This window comes from Lepeophtheirus salmonis, chromosome 10 (genome assembly GCF_016086655.4).
Source record: "Lepeophtheirus salmonis chromosome 10, UVic_Lsal_1.4, whole genome shotgun sequence".
Taxonomy (NCBI): domain Eukaryota; kingdom Metazoa; phylum Arthropoda; class Copepoda; order Siphonostomatoida; family Caligidae; genus Lepeophtheirus; species Lepeophtheirus salmonis.
Genome location: NC_052140.2, coordinates 21,779,700 through 21,799,345, shown reverse-complemented (window position 1 = coordinate 21,799,345; position 19,646 = coordinate 21,779,700). Strand labels below are relative to the sequence as shown.

Genomic DNA, 19,646 nt, shown 5'->3' with positions numbered 1-19,646 from the left:
TAATTTTTTTAAATTTAATATTTGAAATTTAATTTAATTTTTGCAATTTTTATTCCAAAAATTTTATAGTTAAAATTTAATTTTTGATTTTTTTTTTCTAAAAAGTTTAATTTTTTGTGAACAACTGTGGATTGTTGAAAAACAAATCAAAAAAAATCAATTTAACGTGAATAACTGAGGATTTTGGACATTTTAATTTCTTAATTTTTTTTTTTATTCCAAAAACAAGCCCTCCCCAAAAGACGCCCCTGTATAGATTTAAGGCGGATAAAACACGAGGAAAACTAAAAGAAATGAGTATTGAGTTTAAAAAAGAATTTATTTGGTCACAAATAAATTTGACAAAAGGACAAATTAGAATGAATATCAGCACAGCAAAATCGATCAAATCAAGTTTTGACTGTCGGTAAATTCATACACAGTCTTAAATATTTACATTAATATAATTATATATTCATAATTACTCACCCGAAATATTTTAAAAATAATAACATAATAACAATAAAATTAATAGGTGTAATTTTCGGCCATCCATGCCTGACACTTTTTGAGGACGGAGCATTAGGAGTCTGGTGCAGGAACGACGCAATTACTTTTTCGTTTACATTCCAGGACTCGTTCAGGATCGAATTGTAATAAACACGTGATAATACAAATAGCTGCTCGACCCATGTCTAATTTAACACGTATAGCCATTTCTATCAGATTGGCTATGATTTGTAAAAATGCCATTTTGCTCTGAATAGCGTTTTGGAGCGTTGAGGATTCGTTGACTGTTTTGTAGACCTGGAAAAGGACATTGACCATATCAAAAAAGTGTCACACGTTCAAGATAGGTTATATAGAATAAAGGAATTACTATTAGTCTAAATTATAATGACGTCATAGGGAATAAAGCGATCACCTAAAATGTTTGCACGACAATTAATTATTACATACATATGTATATTAATAAATGTTGTCAAATGACTTAATTTAAATAAAACAACCTTTGTTCAACTATATTTTCTGCACGTATGGTTTTTAAGATTATTTGCCAAATAAATGCTTATTCAGGGTATATTTTACATACACAATGCACACTTTTCTTCTTTTGTCTATTTTTGACCAACTTAAGGTGTTTTTTTTTTTTGGTTTTTTTATTAGTAAAAGTGTTATGAAATGAAGAATAAAATTATTTTAAAACGGTTTTGTAATGAATGTTTGAAGCAATTAAAAGAAAATAATATTTATTAATCTGTTAATATAAATTTAATAGATAAAGAAAAATATGCCTCCTCTTGTTTCTCTGTTACTTGCTAGAATTATGCAAAAGTTACTGATCGATTTTGATCTAACTAGTTACGAAGATTATTTGTATATGGTCACAGCAAGAGGACATGAACCTTTGTGAAGTCAAGATCAAGGTAACATAAAGTGTTAAAAATACATCATCTACCCTAACTTTGAAAAATATTGAGGTACAACGCTCAAATTGGTGTCCTTATGTAGATTTAATGAAGCAAAAAATATACTTTAGGAAAAATGGCCATAGGCACTAGACCAAGGACCGTTCAATAGTTATCTGTTGAGATTGAGTGTTTAAAAATACTAAATCACAAAGTTCAATTACTCATGTCTATTCGGTTTGAAAATAAATAAATAGTTGAAATGTATTCCTAATTAGTATAATAGTACTTAAATAAAATAGAGAAATGAATTAAAATAATCGTGTAACAAATGTTTTAAAGCATTAAAATATTTTTATTACTTTTGGTTGATCTATTTATTTGATTTTATTATAATAATAATTAGACCTCTTTTATTTTGTTTTTATTTAATTTCCTCCTCCTTCAATAATACCTTACCATACGAGTTTAATTTGTTCCTGAACCGAACTCGTTAGTCCAAGCCAGTGGACCAAAAAAGGGGTTACGCATACCCCCTTGGGTGGTACTTAAAGGTATTCCTAGGAATACTTGAGATTTTAGAATAATATTATACAAGTGGAATATAATTCAGGGGCGTCCGCAGGAGGTGGGATGGAGGGGCTGTAGCCCCCCCAATTACGGATTTTTTTTTTTTAATAGAAAATTTAATGTTTGATTTTTTTTTTTTGAAATTTAATTTAATTTTCTGTGAACAGCAATGGATTTTAAAAATTTTCTCGAGAAAAATTTAATTTTTGAATTTTTATTTAAAGTTTATAATTAAATTTTTTCCCAAAAAATTTATTTTTTGTTAGTAGCTGTGAATTTTGATTTTATTTTTCAAGAAATGTTAATTTTTCTAGAACAGATATAGATTTAAAAAAAAAAAAAAAATCGAAAAAATGTAATATTTTCCAAAAATTTAATTTTAGGATTTATTTTCAAAAAAATTCAGAAAACAATGCCCCTCTCCAAGGTTAATGTCTTGGAGACAAAATACTTTGCGCTGGTAAGGAGAATACTTGGGTGAAATAAATATTTCAGAAGTGTTACAACACAAAAAAAAAAAAATCCCTGGTCTAAGTATTTTATTCCTAAGAAATTACTTTTAAAAACTTCAGAGCTTGAAGGGTCCTCACGTCCCATCACCAACTCAAAATCATCTCGTATCTCAATTAGTAACTCGTATGACAATGGAAAATTTTGCTCGGAATCAGTGGTATGGGAACGATGGGGCCTATTGGCCCCCACTGTCGTGGAATTAATATATTTTTTGCAATAAAAAAATGTGTCTTTCCTAAAAATTTAAATGTGCTAATTTTTTAGAGGGGAAACTGTTATTGATAATTGAATTCCAACTATCCTATGTCACTGTCTTCAATCTCGGGATAGGAGAAGAGAATATGACCCACGGCCAAACTTATAGCATTTACCCCAAACACATTCCAGCGCCGGTTCTCAAAATCTACCTTGTATCTCAAAATAACTCCAATGTTGGGGCACTCATATCTCAAGATTTAATGTAGTAAGACACATCATACAAAAATCACATTCCTTTTGAGTTCATTTGGACTCCATAATTATAATGAAGGACCCATATAAATAAAGCTTATGTTGAGATCAGTCTATACTAGCTTTCGTGTTAAAGTTGTGTCCCTAGTCTTAGCTATCGTGTCCAACTCAAGCATCGAGTCTTTGATTATGAGATCGAGTAGAGTCACATGTGTTCAAAATATGGACTCAATTCCTCAAATAGTTAGTCTCAAGTTCCCGACGATCTCTGAACTATAAACAGATTAAAATAGTCCTTAGTGGGTCAAAAAAATGAAAGGTATAATGATTGTACATTCCTTGAATAATTAATTTATGGACTAATTTGACTCCATTCAATTCCACATACAAAATAAATTCAAATATGGCAAGATATCTTTGAGGGTGAACAGAAATATACACGACACTGACCTGTTCTTGGGTTAGTATTTTGTTGCCCCTGCAAAACGTCCTTTTCATGCTGAGGACAATTGTAAAACTTACTTAAGTATAATTTTGATGCCTGTCAGTCCATTTTGTGGGTGGTATAAGACATTTTGTTTATGAAAAAAAAAAGTGTTTTTCAAGGGTATACGCAGGATAATATTTGGGAGTTTGTTTTTTGGATTTTTTTTAAACCCAAAAATTATTTTTTTTCGGATTTTTTATTTAAATCTACAGCTACTCAGAAAAAAAAAAATTTTGAAAAAAAATTAAAATTTGCAGCTTTTAACATCAAATATAATTTAAAGAATTAAATTGAATATTTGAAACTTTTAGAAAAAAAAAATCACATATTAAATTTTATAGTAATAAGCAAAAATTCCTTAATTTGGGGAGTCCCTCTACCACACACCCCTGCGCCTTAATTTTTGTGTCCAAATGAGATGCTATGAGTCAAAAATCGTACTTTAAATACTTTTTAGTATTTCATTTTATGGGTTAAAAATAACGCACCTTGTTCTTAATCATTTTAGGTGTTTAAAATGTGCTTAATAATTTCCGGTTTCCCTCGTTTAACACAGACAGTATACTTAGATATTCGACTTCTTTACTCCATTTTGTTCAACAACTACATATCTTTTCAACTAGTGTTGTGTGAGTCCTTATTTAAGAATGAAGACTTCACTCCCGTCTAGTTCATTCCTGCTTATACGGCCCAAAACACATAAAGTTTGAACTTTTGTGACAAAAGTCAAGTAATTGTGTTTTAATCAGTTCCAGTAATGACCAACAGTTTTCAGGACTGGTCCCAAGGACTGATAGTAACGGCCCCGAGACTGGACTTGACCTAATAAATATGGACTGACACAACTCTACCTGCAACTCGTGATTCATTTGAATATGTTATGCTTGATACAAACGAGAAACCAAAAATCCTTACTAAATACAATATACACGATAAAAATACACTTTTTAATTACCTTTGCTGAAACATTTTGAACTTCTTTCTTCGTTTCAACAAAGGAGCTCAAACTATCCGCTCCCAAAATAGCTATTGTCTCAATAGAATCTAAGATATCTTCAAGAGATTGTAAATCATCTTGGATCGTATTTTCAGAGGTGTCTTCTGTTTCTGCCTGTCGTTTTTTAATTATAGCTGCATATGACTTATTGGGACAGAGAACAGAGAACAATAATATTCCAAGCACTATATTCATGTTGATATTAGGATATTAGGATTTAAAGCAACACTCATTTATATAATACAAAATATTGTTAAAAAAGAGTTCCTTGAAATATGAAGGAACACACTTAACTGATTTGAAATGTATTATTTTTACAACTATTTTTTTGCTGTTGCTTTTATTATTGTCTATTTTTTTTGGGGAAGTTCTATGCCCTAAAGAAGGCCTGTGTTGTATATATATTTATAGCTAAGGAAATACGAAAATATCAGGATATATACGTTCACATACCTAGGTCTAATGAATACAAAGAAGGCGCCCTTTTTGATGCGCTTGAAAAATGTATGCAGGACGTAGATTCCCACCATGCTGGATGGGACTTTGAAGGTATGTATGTAAACCAACACTCATAAATTGTCCTTCATAATATTTGCCAATGTGTTTGTGAATACTATACATATAAGCAAAAAAAACTCCGGTCTGCGCAAAAAAAAATTCTGAAGTTAATTACAGGAAAAACTGGAAATGATACTTCAAATTTTATTGAAGTTATTCAAGTGAAGTAATTCTGTGAACTCTTTGACTATATATAATATTTCCATGTGATGTCAGCATTATTGCTGTGAGCTATCTTTTGATCCTATAGAAATATTATAAAAATATATATAATTAAAGGGAATTAATTTGATCAATTGTAATTCTTATAAATTTAACACAAAATTGCATTTTTTAAACTATTATCAAAGATAATAGGTTGTTCGGAAATGATTGAGACTACCTAGATAAGTCAAGAAACTACATTCAAAAGTTTAAACAAAGTACTCAATTATGTCACATAGTCTCTTCTGGCTCGGATATCCCCGTGGGAATCGTTTCTTTAACTCCCACAACTGCATGGAGAGTAACTCTTCGTTCACTAACTTTATCACCCGGTGAACGCCACGCCGTGAGGTCTTCATGGCTATCAAATTCGGGCTTCAGCTTACAGAGTAAAATCGGTCACAGAGATTAATATTCGGGCTGTAGGGACTCTTTTAGATCGTTTCCACCTTTCTCCTCGTTAATAACTGCCTGGTATCGTTGGTTATGTGAGAACCAGAGTTGACCCACATCAGCAGAAGTTCCTTTAGGTCAGTTTTGTTCTTCTGTCTCTATCAGGGTTAGTTCTTTACCAGGTCCGGTCTCCCCGGAATGTCCTAATGAGACACCTTCTAGAACATAAAAGTGTCATCCCGGATCTCATCAGCCCACCAAAAGATGGTCGCAACACTAGGGCCGGCATCAGGGTGAACGATAGTGAGGTTGGTGGGGATCTCAGACACTGTTTTGCCCATTTTGTAGTGTATCAAAAAGTAGAAGCGAAAATTGTGAGTCTCTGTGTTCAGTGAGGAATGGAGAATCATGTTCAAATGTTCTATATCGGCATTAGCTATTTACTCTCTGAATAACTATGCCATGTTTTTCCACCATAAAATTCATGAGATTATCGATGCTGGTGGAATTTCGGTGATAACTCTTATTCCTTTCCCTGCAAACAAACCTGTCTGAATCATTTCCGAACAGGCTAATATTAAAAAATCGGCCTCAGGAATTTTTTTTTCCAATCCTCCCATTAATTATATTAACTAGTCAAAATTAAGTTTTGATGCAACATTTCGTCTCCCGTAACTTTGTTATCATCCAAGAAAGGAAACGTAGAAGAAGAGATGAGAGGATTCACTTTGTCGATAAAAGGCTTGGTAAATAAAGTTCTTAATAGTACAACTGTAGTCTTACATTGGTATTTTTTTCACTTAATCGACTTTGTATTTCATCCAGAACAGGATATAAAATCCGCTAGAGTAGAAATAACTACCAAAAAAGATAATTAAAAATAAACACAAAAAAAAATCAATTTTGTTTTTTGTTTTTTTGCTACTTATGAGGTTTTGGTGTAGTATTTTTTTACTGTTGCTTACTGCTCCGTAAAGCTATGTATTATATAATTGCATAATTAGATGCATTTGCTTAACTAATGACGTTTACATAGGAGTCCAACAATTATAATCAAGTGTTTTGTTTGTTCAAAATAGTTTCATGCTTTACTATTTTTAACATAATTATGGATTATATTTGATTATTTTAATGTTCCCTTGATTGGTTAGATTGAGTTGATTTGTTTGAATATACATAAGTAAGCATTATAGTTGTACAATTACTCTAACTAACCTAGGAATCTTGTGTGAAATCCATATTCTTAAAGTATATTTATTTCTCTAGGAATCACATGAGTGCAAACCTACGCATATATAGTTCAAGAGAATAATTTCCCCCCGAGCACGTTGTCCCTGAGCTACGAAGGGTATAGATTATGTTTTTTAGAAACTAGCAGCTGTAACCGCATTACTCGGAGTAATTAGGGGAGGCTAGAACACAAATTTTACTTTAATGATATAGAAGATTACTCCCCCCCACAAATCATGGATGTTAATAAATGATTTTTATGAGCACACTCACTCGTAACTGCTACTCAATACTTGTATAAATTTATTTGTGATCTGTCCTCAAGAATAAAAGATGGATAATTAGAGTTTGAGAAATAGAAATTAATATGATGGGGGTATACAGGGTATCCACGATAAATTGGAACTATCTTAAAATTCAACCTGCTTGATAAAAATGGAATTTGGAGTGTATTTGTTCATATGAAAAGTTAAACATGATATATTAAACAATAAATTTATTCAACATGTCCTCCCTCAGCAGCCACCATCTTCTCCATCCTGCCCCTAAAGGATTGCATGCCCTGATGACTTCCGCGGAATCGACAACATTCCACTCCCTCGTAATGGAGCCCAGGAACTTTGTGGTGAAGACTGCAGGGACCACTACTCTCTTCTTGGCAAATCACCTGTCATTCTGGACGTTGTAGCTTCTGTCGACAGTCCAGTTCTTCTCGTCGGAGAAGAAGATGATTCTTCCTCCATGGCTTTTCAGGTCATTGAGGAGACGCTTACACTTTGGTGAGCCTGGTGGCTTTCATGGATGCCGTGAGGATGTGTTGTTTGGCCATTCGGTATGACCTGTACCCGAGGTCCTCATTCACAGCCTTGGAGACCAGCTGCTTACTCACTCCACGGTTCTTGGCCAACCTGGACAAGGAAGTCCACGGCGAAACCTTGACAGACTTCTGGAGTCCTTCTAGGAAGCAGGGAGTACGGATTTGGTCATTTGTCATGTTGTGGGCCTTGCGGCAGACCTTCCCCTCAACCTCCCAGGCATTGAAGACCCGGTACACCGTGGTCTTGGGGTAGTTAAGAAGCTTGTAGATAGCAGAGGGCTTGTGTCCTGCGCGAGCCAATTCGAGGATGGCGTCTCTCCTTGCTTGATGACTATTGTTTGTTGTCAAAACAATTGTGGTGGAAGTTATAGTGTATTGTTCACGCAACCTTTTATATTAGTATGATTTAACCCCAAATATGCACATTATGGATCTGGATGCAGTTTAAAGTAGTTCCAATTTATCGTGGACACCCTGTATTAATCTTCAGTGCGCTCACTTACAAAAAACAAAAAATGAATGGGCACTTGATAGATTGTAAACGACTGCCTAGGGTCCTTTTTGCTATATAAAGCATCTTTATCAAACCTATACCAGGACACCCATAAGGTACTGGAGAAAATTGCCCGTGGAAGATTGCAGTAGAGAAAATTGCTCTGGAGGAAAATTACTCTTATTTTGATCAAACTTTATTATTAATAATAACACATTATAAATTCGCGTAATATTATGTATGACAAATATCTAAACATGTTCGTTTCTTCCATCTGCCAAGAAAGTTACTTCAAGTGTGAGTAATATTATTGGAATACAACTTCCTTGCAATTTTATACATTCAATCCAATCTTCTAAGAAATGTATTGAGAGAATTGTTAAGGAAAGTGGAAGAATGAACAATTTATGGCCAATTAAAATATGTTTAAATACATCATCCGCCCCAAGATTGGTCAAGGGAATTATGGGATTGCTAAAAATCACCGCCAATTCATCCAAAGAACCCTTATAACACAAAAAAATATTTCCAAGCCCTTGGTTTGCATGGAGTATATGGGAGTACTTGGTGATGCATTGGTGTTGGTTTTTAACAATCCCACACTACCCCCAACAACCCGATGGCTTTGATCTAGTTTGTGGTGCTCGAGGGGTTTCTTTGATATATGGGATTAATTGGCGGTGGTTCTCAGCAATCCCACACCCGAGACACTGGTCAACCTAGGGTTGGAGAGTATTCAACCATATTCTAAGAGGCCCTTAGCTATTTATTTCCTTCCCTGACTGTATTGCAATAATATTACTCACACTTGAAGGTACTCCCTGGGGGGATGGAACAAACAAATATGTTTCGATGTTTGCCATAAAACATTCTAAACAAAGTTATAATACGTTATTATTCATCTTGAAGTTTGAACAAAATACGGGCAATTTTCTCCAGGGCAGTATCCTGCCCACTACCAATTTGAGCTCTGTACATCAATATAGTCCAAAGTTATGGTCGATTATGTATTTTTAACGTTTTGCGCTACCTTGAACTTGACCTTGACCTCTCAAAACTTAATCACCTCTTACTGTGACCATATATAATCTTCATACCAAGTTAGATCAAAACCCATCTGTAACTTTTGCGATAATCCAAGCGACATACAAACACCCGCAAGGGTTCATTCATTTATACATCCAAGCTTATATATTTTATTCAAATCCTTTCTAAGCTGATTTACAGTCAATCATATCACATATCAAATTACGGAATGTCCGATAAATATATTTCTAATTCAAATTCATTGTTCCATCTATGAATACTGCTTGTAACTACGAAGAGAGTTGCAACATTCTATGGATCCTATTCGAATATAATCTGTTGAAATATTAAAGACCTTTATAATCTTTAAATGCCCTCAAGCAATAGCTAACATAGTTTGATAGGTTGTATCCAATTTTGCCGCGGCTGAGTCAAATATGCTTCGAGGAATTGAGCCCAAAACAAATAATGCAACTACTGTTAAGGGTCTCCTCATAATCAAGTTAAATTTATTGACAACTTTTCCTATTTCAAAGAATTATAAACTTAAATCAAGGAATTTCCGCAGTAGATCCAAAGTAAACCTATTTACTTCCGTCTACCTAAATACATACGTGCATTCACCAAAACAAGCACAAGGAAATGTTGTAGGCGTGAGCCATATAAATAAATTTTAATAGAGTGTTATCATAAATTACCGTTCCATCAATATATTCTCAGTTTCTGTGCATTTTTGAGATTTCGTTAATAATTCAATCTTGTTCCTCCATTCAAGTTAATATAAACTGTTTTGGGTAAGAAATTTGAGGGGGCCCCAATTTATTGTGAAGACTGTAGACAGTAACATTTAGTACCGGCAAGCTAAACAACACCCATTTGAAGGCATTTTTGAGTTGAGAATTTGTTCTTTTATTTCAATTTGTAATAGATTGATAAAGAAACCATGAAAACTGACCTCCAATATGGCAAAATACATGGGCGTCCACAGGATTATATTTGAGAAGAGGGGTCCATGGGTTTTTTTTTTTTTTTAATTGAAAATTAATTTTTAGGAAAAAAGTTCAAAAATTAAATTTTTAATATAAAATTTTTAGAAAAAAATTTCAGAAATGCATAGTCATTCTGAACACATTAATTTTATTGGGAAAAAAAATCCAAAAACTATAACTATTCACGAAAAATTACACTTTTGGAAACATAATTAAAGCATTCACAGATTTTCCAGGAAAACATTATATTTTTGTCTGGGAAAAAAATTCAAAAATTCATAGCTATTTATAGAAAATTAAATTTTTTGAGAAAAAAAATTGAAAAATTTAATTAAATTTCAAACATTAAATTTTCAAGTAAAAATAAAATATTTTTTTAATTTTCCCCTGAAACATCACTTATTTTCCGTATTTCTGTAGGAATTAAGGTCAATAAGGACAGAACTACTTGAATTTCTTGTAGACTAAGGTATTGCCAATGATCCAGGAAGAGCTTTCAGAAATCCCATTCTGCTAATAACCTGATCCATTTTTTCAGATACAAAGATGGGATTTTTGTAGAGAAAAATACATTGTTTTACAGTTTTTCTGTTTTATCTTGTATTCATTCTTTAATAATTCGTCATGGGGTTAGTATCTCCCCTTCTCGCTCTGAATGATGAATTCCCCCTTAATTTTGATGTAATTTTTTAGAGCTGCTTGTCAGAATCAGCGGAATCTAATTTTGGTACTTATTTTAGGAAGTTTGGGGATTTGTTTCGGAGTTACATGTATTAGTTCTTGTTGAACTTTCAGTAAAGAATGGCCCACGAAACTTTTTCTTTTGAATATGGCTATAAAAAAAAACACAGATGAATATTTTTCAATCACTTTTTTTTTATTTGAAAGCCTCAACATTCCGGTTAATAATGAAACATCACTTAATTCATATAATTCCCGTCGATGGCCTTACAGTAGCCCATTCTGTCGACCCAATTTTTCAATACATTTTCGATTGTGTGAGCTTCAATAGCTGCAATGGCGACTCCAATTTCGTGTTTCAAATCGTCAATCGTCTCTGGATGGTTGGCGTAACATTTATCCTTAACGGTTTCCCCAAAAAATAGTCCAACGGAGTCAAATCGCAGCTACGAGGTGGCCAGTTGACGTTGCCGTTTCGGCTCATGATGCGATTGTCGAAGACAGTGCGCAAAAGATCCACTGTAACGTTGGCTGTGTGGCACGTAGCGCCATCTTGTTGGAACCAAATGTCGTCGATGTCTTCCTTTTCCATTTGGGGAAACAAAAAATCTTCCAACATGACCCGATAGCGCTCACCATTGACCTTAACGGCAGCTCCTTGCTCGTTTTTTCACTTTTGGCAACAGCAGCAATGTTTTCGATTGAGTGCACTGGACGAACACGGGAACGCGTTGTTTTATCCACTAACGAACCAGTTTTGCGCATACGCTTCACAAATGTATCCACAAACTGCCTGGAAGGCGCTTTATTTCGACCGACGTCATTTTCTTGCACTTTCGTTTGAAGACTCTCCATTTTAGAAATAAGTCTTCAGTATTTCCCAATTTTCTTTGTGCGTAAACTTAACCATTTCGTAAACCAGAGACCTTTTACAAAATATTAGACACAATGAGAATGTTACTACAGCTGTCAGACATAAAAAAAGTGGTAGTTCAAAATGAAACCGCTAGATGGGCCACCTGTTATAATTGATAATTGACATTGGGAGTCCTTCCGGCCCTATATCCTTGCTAGATACGTAGTGGGATTCGTGATTATTTCATTCCTTCCACAGCTCCTTGTAGCTTTACTCATACAACATTATGACAGTAACTGCTCTCCTCTTAAGCATTCTCTAAATTTTCAAAATTATCACCACGTTCATTTCTAGTTTTCTTTTATACCGGGGGGACATATTCATTACATACGTCACTAGTTATAGCTTATAGCAACTTAAAGTTGTCTATGAACTATCTTTTATGTGACATTAGGTATTAAAATTTGTTTGTTTTTTTAATGTGAATGATGAAAGTTGTAATAGATTTAGCGTCAAATTGTATCAACCAATTTGCTACAAATATAAACCGGAACTACTTAATCATGCGTTGTTAAACATTACTCTAAGACAATAATCGTCATTTTCTTCCGGTTTCTACAAATACACTCGCTCTATTTCATGTGTATGTAGGCTTGTATTATATAAATATTTCCACTTTAATTAATTCATGGTTGAAAGAGTGTCTATCGGAAGGATTACTCCTTGCAGGTATGGTATTATTTAACTTGAAAATAAGTACACGTACAAATGACATCATATTTGCATAAATACTCTGCATGGAACTACAAATATCGTTTAACGGTCTTTATTTGAGTAAATATGACAAAAAATCTAAGGAAATCAATAGTCGCATTGTTTATATCGTCCGTTAGGCTGTCTCATGAAATAAAGCGGGGCAACCTCTATTTGAATCCGGTAGCGTACCCTAATCATAGCCTGCCCTAGAATCATTAATCTTGTGGAGGTGTGATTCGAAAGTTTTTGCACTGATTTTAATACGTTATTATGAGGTTTCTAAAATACGGATTTAAAGTTCCGGACACGTTTTGGAAAATTCAGTAGATCAGCTGTCGAATGCCACGCATTCTTAAACAAAAAAAAAGTCAATGAACATCATAAAAGAGAAAAGAATGAAGTGATTAATTTATTCTCTTTCTGAGGTGATCAAGATGACTAATGTGTCTAAGAGGAGCGTGTTTGACGTATAAAAACGGCTGAGGGATGGCGAAGACCACAATGACCGACCCGGGAGTGGCAGATCAGCCAAGCTAATATCCAAGAGCGTGAAAGCAGCCTTCGATGGACTATCTAAAGATGATTGAGGTGTGAATGTGGTGAAGAAGGCTGATGTTAAGTCTCTCAGACATGTGAAAAAGCCTCATATAACTCAACCACTGAAAAAAGCCCCATTGGAGCGTTTTAGGTCCCTTCTGAGCAGCTTCAAGTACAATGGCGGACGAATTGTCATCTTCTCTAATGAGAAAACCTTCATTATCGATCCAGTGATCAATAAGAATATATGAACTCTAAATTTGGTGATTGTTTTTAAGGGCAAAAATGACTCTGAAGGATAATAGTCCTGAATTACTATAATCCCATATATTCCATCATTCAAATGACTGTGAGAAAAACTGAGATTAGTTTTGGATTCTGCGCCCATAGATAAATTCGATTATTTTCTCCAATTCATTTCTACAAAAGTTCCTTCTAATTGTTCCCATGTTTTATTTTTTTACAGTATTGAGGTTTGAATTTTTGTAGGTGGACTCCGAGCATGCCTCAAATTTCAGGGAGTTCACTGCTCTGATTATGACTTATATTTCAGTTTAGTATGATTTGAAGTAGATTATGTGTATGCGTTCATAACAGAGAGCAAAGTTCATGCGGCTCGTGGGGAATTCTTGCTACTAAAATTAGCCGTGTTCTAAAGAAGAATGATTTAAGATATAGACACATAAGTGGGTAAAAAGTTGTGTAACGGAACCTGGGCATTTCCCATTCTATTTGATATTGTACATTGAACCCCTTCTTCAATTAAATTAAATATTCCTAGTCATTGTTATATTATGGCTATTTTATACTTACAAACAAAGGTTATAGAACATTTAAGCCTCTATTAAGTTAATAGACGTGAAGATCGTAAAAATGCAAAAAAATAAAAAATATGGTTGGTTCATTTATAATTGAGCTCACCTTTGCTCATTCATGGATTTCGATGTAGACATTTTTCTTTATTTTTATGTATCTCGCAACCCTGGAAAGGTCTAAAATCAGTTGATAGTAAAGTAATTCCTCGGAAATATGGAATTATTATTAATAAAACAATGTTGCACTCTTGTGTATTTAAAATAACATCAACTCATGCTTCCTTCAATCTAAAAAGGATGTTCCATTTAGGAAATTAGGTTTATTTCCTAATATAATCATGAGATACAATTTGACTGAATTCAGCTAAAAATCAATTATTTTACAAAAAAAAAAATTCTGTTAATAGTCTTGAAAAGTCTTTCAGAAGTAACATTGATTCAACTTAATTGCCATATAGTGCGTAAAAGGAGCACTTTATAAAATAAATGAAATCTTGCAGGGATTTAGTTTAACACATAGGAATAGTTTTTTGTTTTTTTTCAAGAATGTTACTTTAGATAAGTTTTAGGAACTAATTAAAGTCTTCCCTGCCTCATCAAATCATATTATTTATTTATTTTATTCTTGAGGAGAGAATATCTAAGTATTGAGTGAGTAGCTACGTGTTAGTTTGCTCATGAAAAATGTAGAGTCACACCAAAGATTTGTTGGGGTGGTATCTTCTTTATTATTAGAGCAAAATGTGTATGTTTGTCAACGCCTAATAACTCCGGCAATGTCGTTTACTACCGTTAGTTAAGTTATAAATATAATATATAGTGGATAACTGTGGGAAGTCTCTTCTAAACTCAAATCATGGGCGTCCGCAAGGGGTGGGCTGGAGGGGCTGGAGCCCCTGCCCTATCCAAAATTAAGGAATTTTCACTTTTTTCTAGAATTTTTTTGTGAGCAGCTGTGTGTTTTTTTATGAAATTTTTCTGAATAGGTATAGATTTTGGAAAAAAAAATTTAATTTATCTAACTTATTTTTTTACAAAAATTTGATTTTTGTAAATTAATTTTAAATTTAAATTAATTTTCTATCATTAGCTTTGAATTTTGAAATTTTTTGTGCAGAGTTGTGGATTTTTTTTTTACAAAAAATTCCAAAATTGTTTTTTGTCCAGAAATTTAATTTTTTGTGGGCAGCAGTGATTTTTTTCAAAAAAAACAAAACAATTTTTCTGAATAGGTATGGGTTTTTAAAAAAATTCCAAAAAATTTAATTTTTCAAATTTATTATAAAAAAAAATTTCTTTTCCGTCATTAACTTTTGAAATTTTACATTTTTTTATGAAGAGATGTCGATTTCTAAATTTAAAAAAAAAAATATAAATTGAAATTTAATTATTTGTGAGCAACTGGGTTTGTTTTTTTTTTAAACAATTTTGTATGATTAAATATAGATTTTGGAAAAAAAAATCCAAAAAATTTTATATTCCAATTTTTTTTCAAAAACTTTAACACTTGAAATTTAATTTTTCAAATTTTTCGTGAATAGTTTTTGTGAATAGAAACAAGAACCCATCCCCTCCCCCCCAATATAATCCTGGGGGCGCCCTTGATTAAAGTTATAATTCCAAGAATAATCCATAACTAATCATGAACATCGTTCATTTCAAACTCTTTAGCCAATCAGAATTCAAAGACAGCTGTTCTTATTATTTACGGTGATATTAAATATCTTGGTAGGATAAGATAATACTAAAGAAAGTCATGGGGCGATAGGGTTGTATAGAACGGGAGGGGAACTGAAAGGAAAGGTACTCAACTGTCATCGTACAGTGTTGCATTTGAGTTCTGTCTCGAGTTAAGTTCGTGTTAGATCAATAGAGTGGAGAACCGGATAAATTGGAACGGTGGGTGACAACAAAAATTAAATTTATTCAAAAACCATCCTGATTAAACTTGTCTGATCTGGTTCAAACACTCTATAGTACCGTCGATCCTTTTAATACACTGATTTGGGTGTGCTATGCACATGCGATGATTAGGAGGAAATGCAGTTTGACCCCTTCCCTCATCTCAATTTTAGTCAGTTGTTCGAAGGGCTTGTCCTTGTTTGACACTGAAATACTATAGCCAATTACCGGGCCGTGCAAAATTATTTACCGATGATGTAAATATACTTTTTAAGAGGTTTTGTGGCAACCAATCTGATTGTGTCGTATTTTTACTCTTACAATAAACAAAAATCCATCCTGTGAGAGCGTAACCACTTCCACACGTGAGACCATGTCCAATCAGGAAACATAGAGGATCGAAATTGCAGCCCTCCTCCGAGCGGGAGTGTCTCATAACAACATTAAGGAACAGGGTGGGGCCTCGTTGAAGACAATTTACAACGTTTCCAAGCGCTTGGAGGCTGGGGGTGATCTCAAGCATTCCCCTGGGGCTGGCAGGAAGCCCACTGTCTCAACAAGGCAAGTAAAGGCAGTGTTCAATAGGAATCCCAACAGGTCCATTGCTGACATGGCCAGAAAGATAGGAACGTCGACATCAACTGTTTCAAGGGCATTGAAAAGGGCTGGAGGAAAGTCTCTGAGGCGTAATGAACGCCCTCTGCTAACTGAACGTCAGCGAGAAGTCAGACTTGAGCGTGCCAAGAAAATCTTGAATGATATCAAGAGCTCATCTGGATTCATCATCATTTTTTCAGATGAGAAAACTTTTACGGTCGATCCTGTTTTCAACAGGCAAAATGACCGTGTTGTGAGCTTTGGAGATGTTTGGAGATCCAACAGGAAGGCCATGAAGCCGGTAGGGTTCCCCAATGGCTCAGATTAACAGCGGAGGATTATGTGAAGATTCTGGCGTCCAAGGTCCTTCCGTGGATCAAATCCATAGTCAACAACTCTCCTTGGGGTTTTCAACAAGATGGAGCACCCGCCCACGCTTCCAAGAAAACTCAGGAGTGGCTCAAGGACAACATGAACTTTTGGCCAAGGACTACTGGCCCCCTCAGAGCCCAGATCTGAACCCACTAGACTTCCCTATCTAGGAGCACGTGGAGACCAAGGCCTGCAAAAAACAACACAAGAACATAAATGCCCTAAAGGCTGCTGTCAACAAGGTCCGCGATATGTTCTGAACAAAAATCGGTAAATAATTCTGCACGGCCCGGTATACTTTTTTTTTGCTATTTTTGAATATTTTTGGATCTAATGTGTCTACCGAAAAAAAATTATTAATAATATTTCTTACAATTCTCAAATTCGTCAAAATCAGTCAATTATTATATACCTGAAATATTGAAAAAGTAGGTGATTTGTATGGTTTAAAGATAAAACAAGCATGATATAACCGGACATTTTGGGGGGCTTTGAACACTTTGACAACCTTTTTTCTTTTCTTTTTTTAAATTATATGGAAAGATAACCAATGCTCGTATAAAAAATATATATTATGATTAAATGTTCCATGATCCAAAGAATGCGGAAGTGTATAAACTCACAGGTTCTCTCCTATATCATCTGTATAAATATAATCAATGATGAAAATGTCCAGTGTAGAATGGGCATGTTAAAAAAAGAAACCAAAATCAATATGGTAACCCTGACAATTTGAAGAATATTTTGGAGGACAGAAAGAATAATGCTCATGACATTTCATTAGATCAGCTGCAATCATCACTGACAAGGGAGGGAGGAGAAAAGGATATAAAATAGGACATTTACTAGAATTACTCCGATATCGATCCCCCAATTCTACTCGGAGTCCAACAAGGACCTACAATCATAACTCTGCAACAAACCCTTTGGGTTCCGCTCCGCCTTTTATGAGCACACGCAATTGTTCAATCAGGTTGAAACAGAATCATTTTAGGAGTAGTTGTTCACTACTCAGTGATTAAATAATAATGACAACTGTTAAGGAAATGAAAATTCCTTGTTTAAATTATCAATTACAAATTAACAGGCTAGCTAAAAAAACACGCCCGATTTACATCATTGTATATAATAGAGTTTGTGTGTGGGTTTCCTTTATGGGATCCCATACTGTTGAAAGTAGAAGGCCGAACCCTTGCATGGGTGCCTCTTTTGAATCTGGTCATGTGGGGGGGGGGGCAAAAATGTGAAACAAAATAAAGGACAGAATGAACTTTGTTTTTTTTCCCCATTCATTGTTCAAAAATGAACAGAAAGCGGGAACGCCGTTCATTTTTCCGTTTAATCTCCAAGCCTGCTCGTAGTAACATTCGGTTTTGATCCGGTAAAGTTCTTATTACTGATCTTTTTCTAGGTACAAAAAAATGTATGCCCTATGTTTGAACCATTATTTGGTACCAGATCGTTTTAGAAAAAATTAGTTAAGGCCAAAACTGGGAAAAAAATAAATTCTTAACACTAATATTCACCTTCTCTTAAAAAATTAGACTAATTGTTGATTAAAATCATACTCCATAATTATCCTTAATTACAGGAACTATTGACTGCCTAAATTCTATTCCTTCAACTTTGATTAAATTTTTTGAAACCCCCATGTAAATAGGATTTGTAATGACTGTCTATAAATCATTGATGTTCTAATAATATTCCCAGGTACGGATCTGTTATTTGTAATTCCAAAATTACTGCATATCCATAATAAATGTTCCTCAAATCTACGGAAATGAATATTGGCATTTCAACGTTATAAATTAAAAATGACTTGAGGCGTCATTTATTCAAATTTGACTTAATACAAAAGTACGTGAATATTAGTGTTGTGTCGTTCCTTATTTATTCGGTCCAGTCCATTTTTAAAACCGGTCCTATTGTTCCTAAGGTATCTTCATCATTTGGACCAGTCCTTAACTGACGGTCCTAGGAATTTTTCATAAAAATATCGATGGTTTATTAAGCCAAATAAGATATATGAAATATGTATTGAGATTATTGCACAAATTGGTTCTAACTTTTCCCATAATCCATACACAGATCGACAAACAAAGGTAAAAACATAACTTCCCTTCAAGTTTGTTGGCGGAGGTAATTAGCCTTCATCATAGTATGGAGTACAGTGACTGAAATGGCAAAAATCCCCTGTTTTTTGTATTCCTGAAGTTCCTGAGATTAACAAGCATACCCTACTTTGCCTTCCTGAAACTGAAGGCACTATGGTGCTATGGAGAAATGTTGTTCACTTGGACTCAAGCCTTGCAACTCGACTTGAACAAAGAATCGAGACTTGACTTGGACTCTGAAGTGCTAAGACTCGCAACTCGACTTGGACTCAAAAATCAGTTCAATTTTTTCACTGGATATCTCAATAGTAGTGTTTTTTTTTTTAAAGTTGTAAAGTGTTTGAGGGTTAGGTGGCTCAGGGAGTGAATGACTATGGGTTAGTTGCCCAAGTGTCTAGCTTCCGTACTTTTTATAATATTGTAAATACCAGAGGTGGAGACTTACTTGAGTCCATATTTGATGATCTAAGACTCGACTTGATCTCACAATAAAAGATTCATTACTTTACTTGGGGTCCAAAGACAAGACTCGCGATATATTCAACGATCCGCAGTCCTAGCTATCTTTTTATTTTCTTCACTCATAGCTAGGATTGAAGAATATATGAACTAAGAAAATAATGACTGATAGCTATAACGTATAATATTAAAACGTTGTGGTCACACATCTACCACAGGTATCTTGTCTCTCTATAAGAAGTTATGAATTATGATGTAACTTCAGTAACTCACATGACATAGTCAGTACTAACTACGTAATTTCACCTGTTGTAGTTTCTACAAAAGCCCGATAAGGAACGTTTCTATGACTGGCAAATTTTATTAGGACTGGACTGATAAGACAGCAGTCTTTTTACTTTTTGTAGACCGATGCAACACTACCCATGATATTGTTCAGGTC

General features: G+C 34.1%; 1 protein-coding gene across 1 annotated transcript; it reads right to left on the bottom strand.

The window, feature by feature from the left end:
* Nucleotides 1-300: 300 nt before the first annotated feature.
* LOC121125521 (uncharacterized) lies at nucleotides 301-4,727 on the bottom strand. The gene is made up of 2 exons (XM_040720722.1): nucleotides 4,364-4,727; nucleotides 301-786 (listed from the first exon to the last, which is right to left on the bottom strand). The coding sequence occupies exons 1-2, from the start codon at nucleotides 4,598-4,600 to the stop codon at nucleotides 562-564; spliced, it is 462 nt and encodes a 153-aa protein (XP_040576656.1). The 5' UTR covers nucleotides 4,601-4,727; the 3' UTR covers nucleotides 301-561.
* Between the last annotated feature and the right edge of the window lie 14,919 nt (nucleotides 4,728-19,646).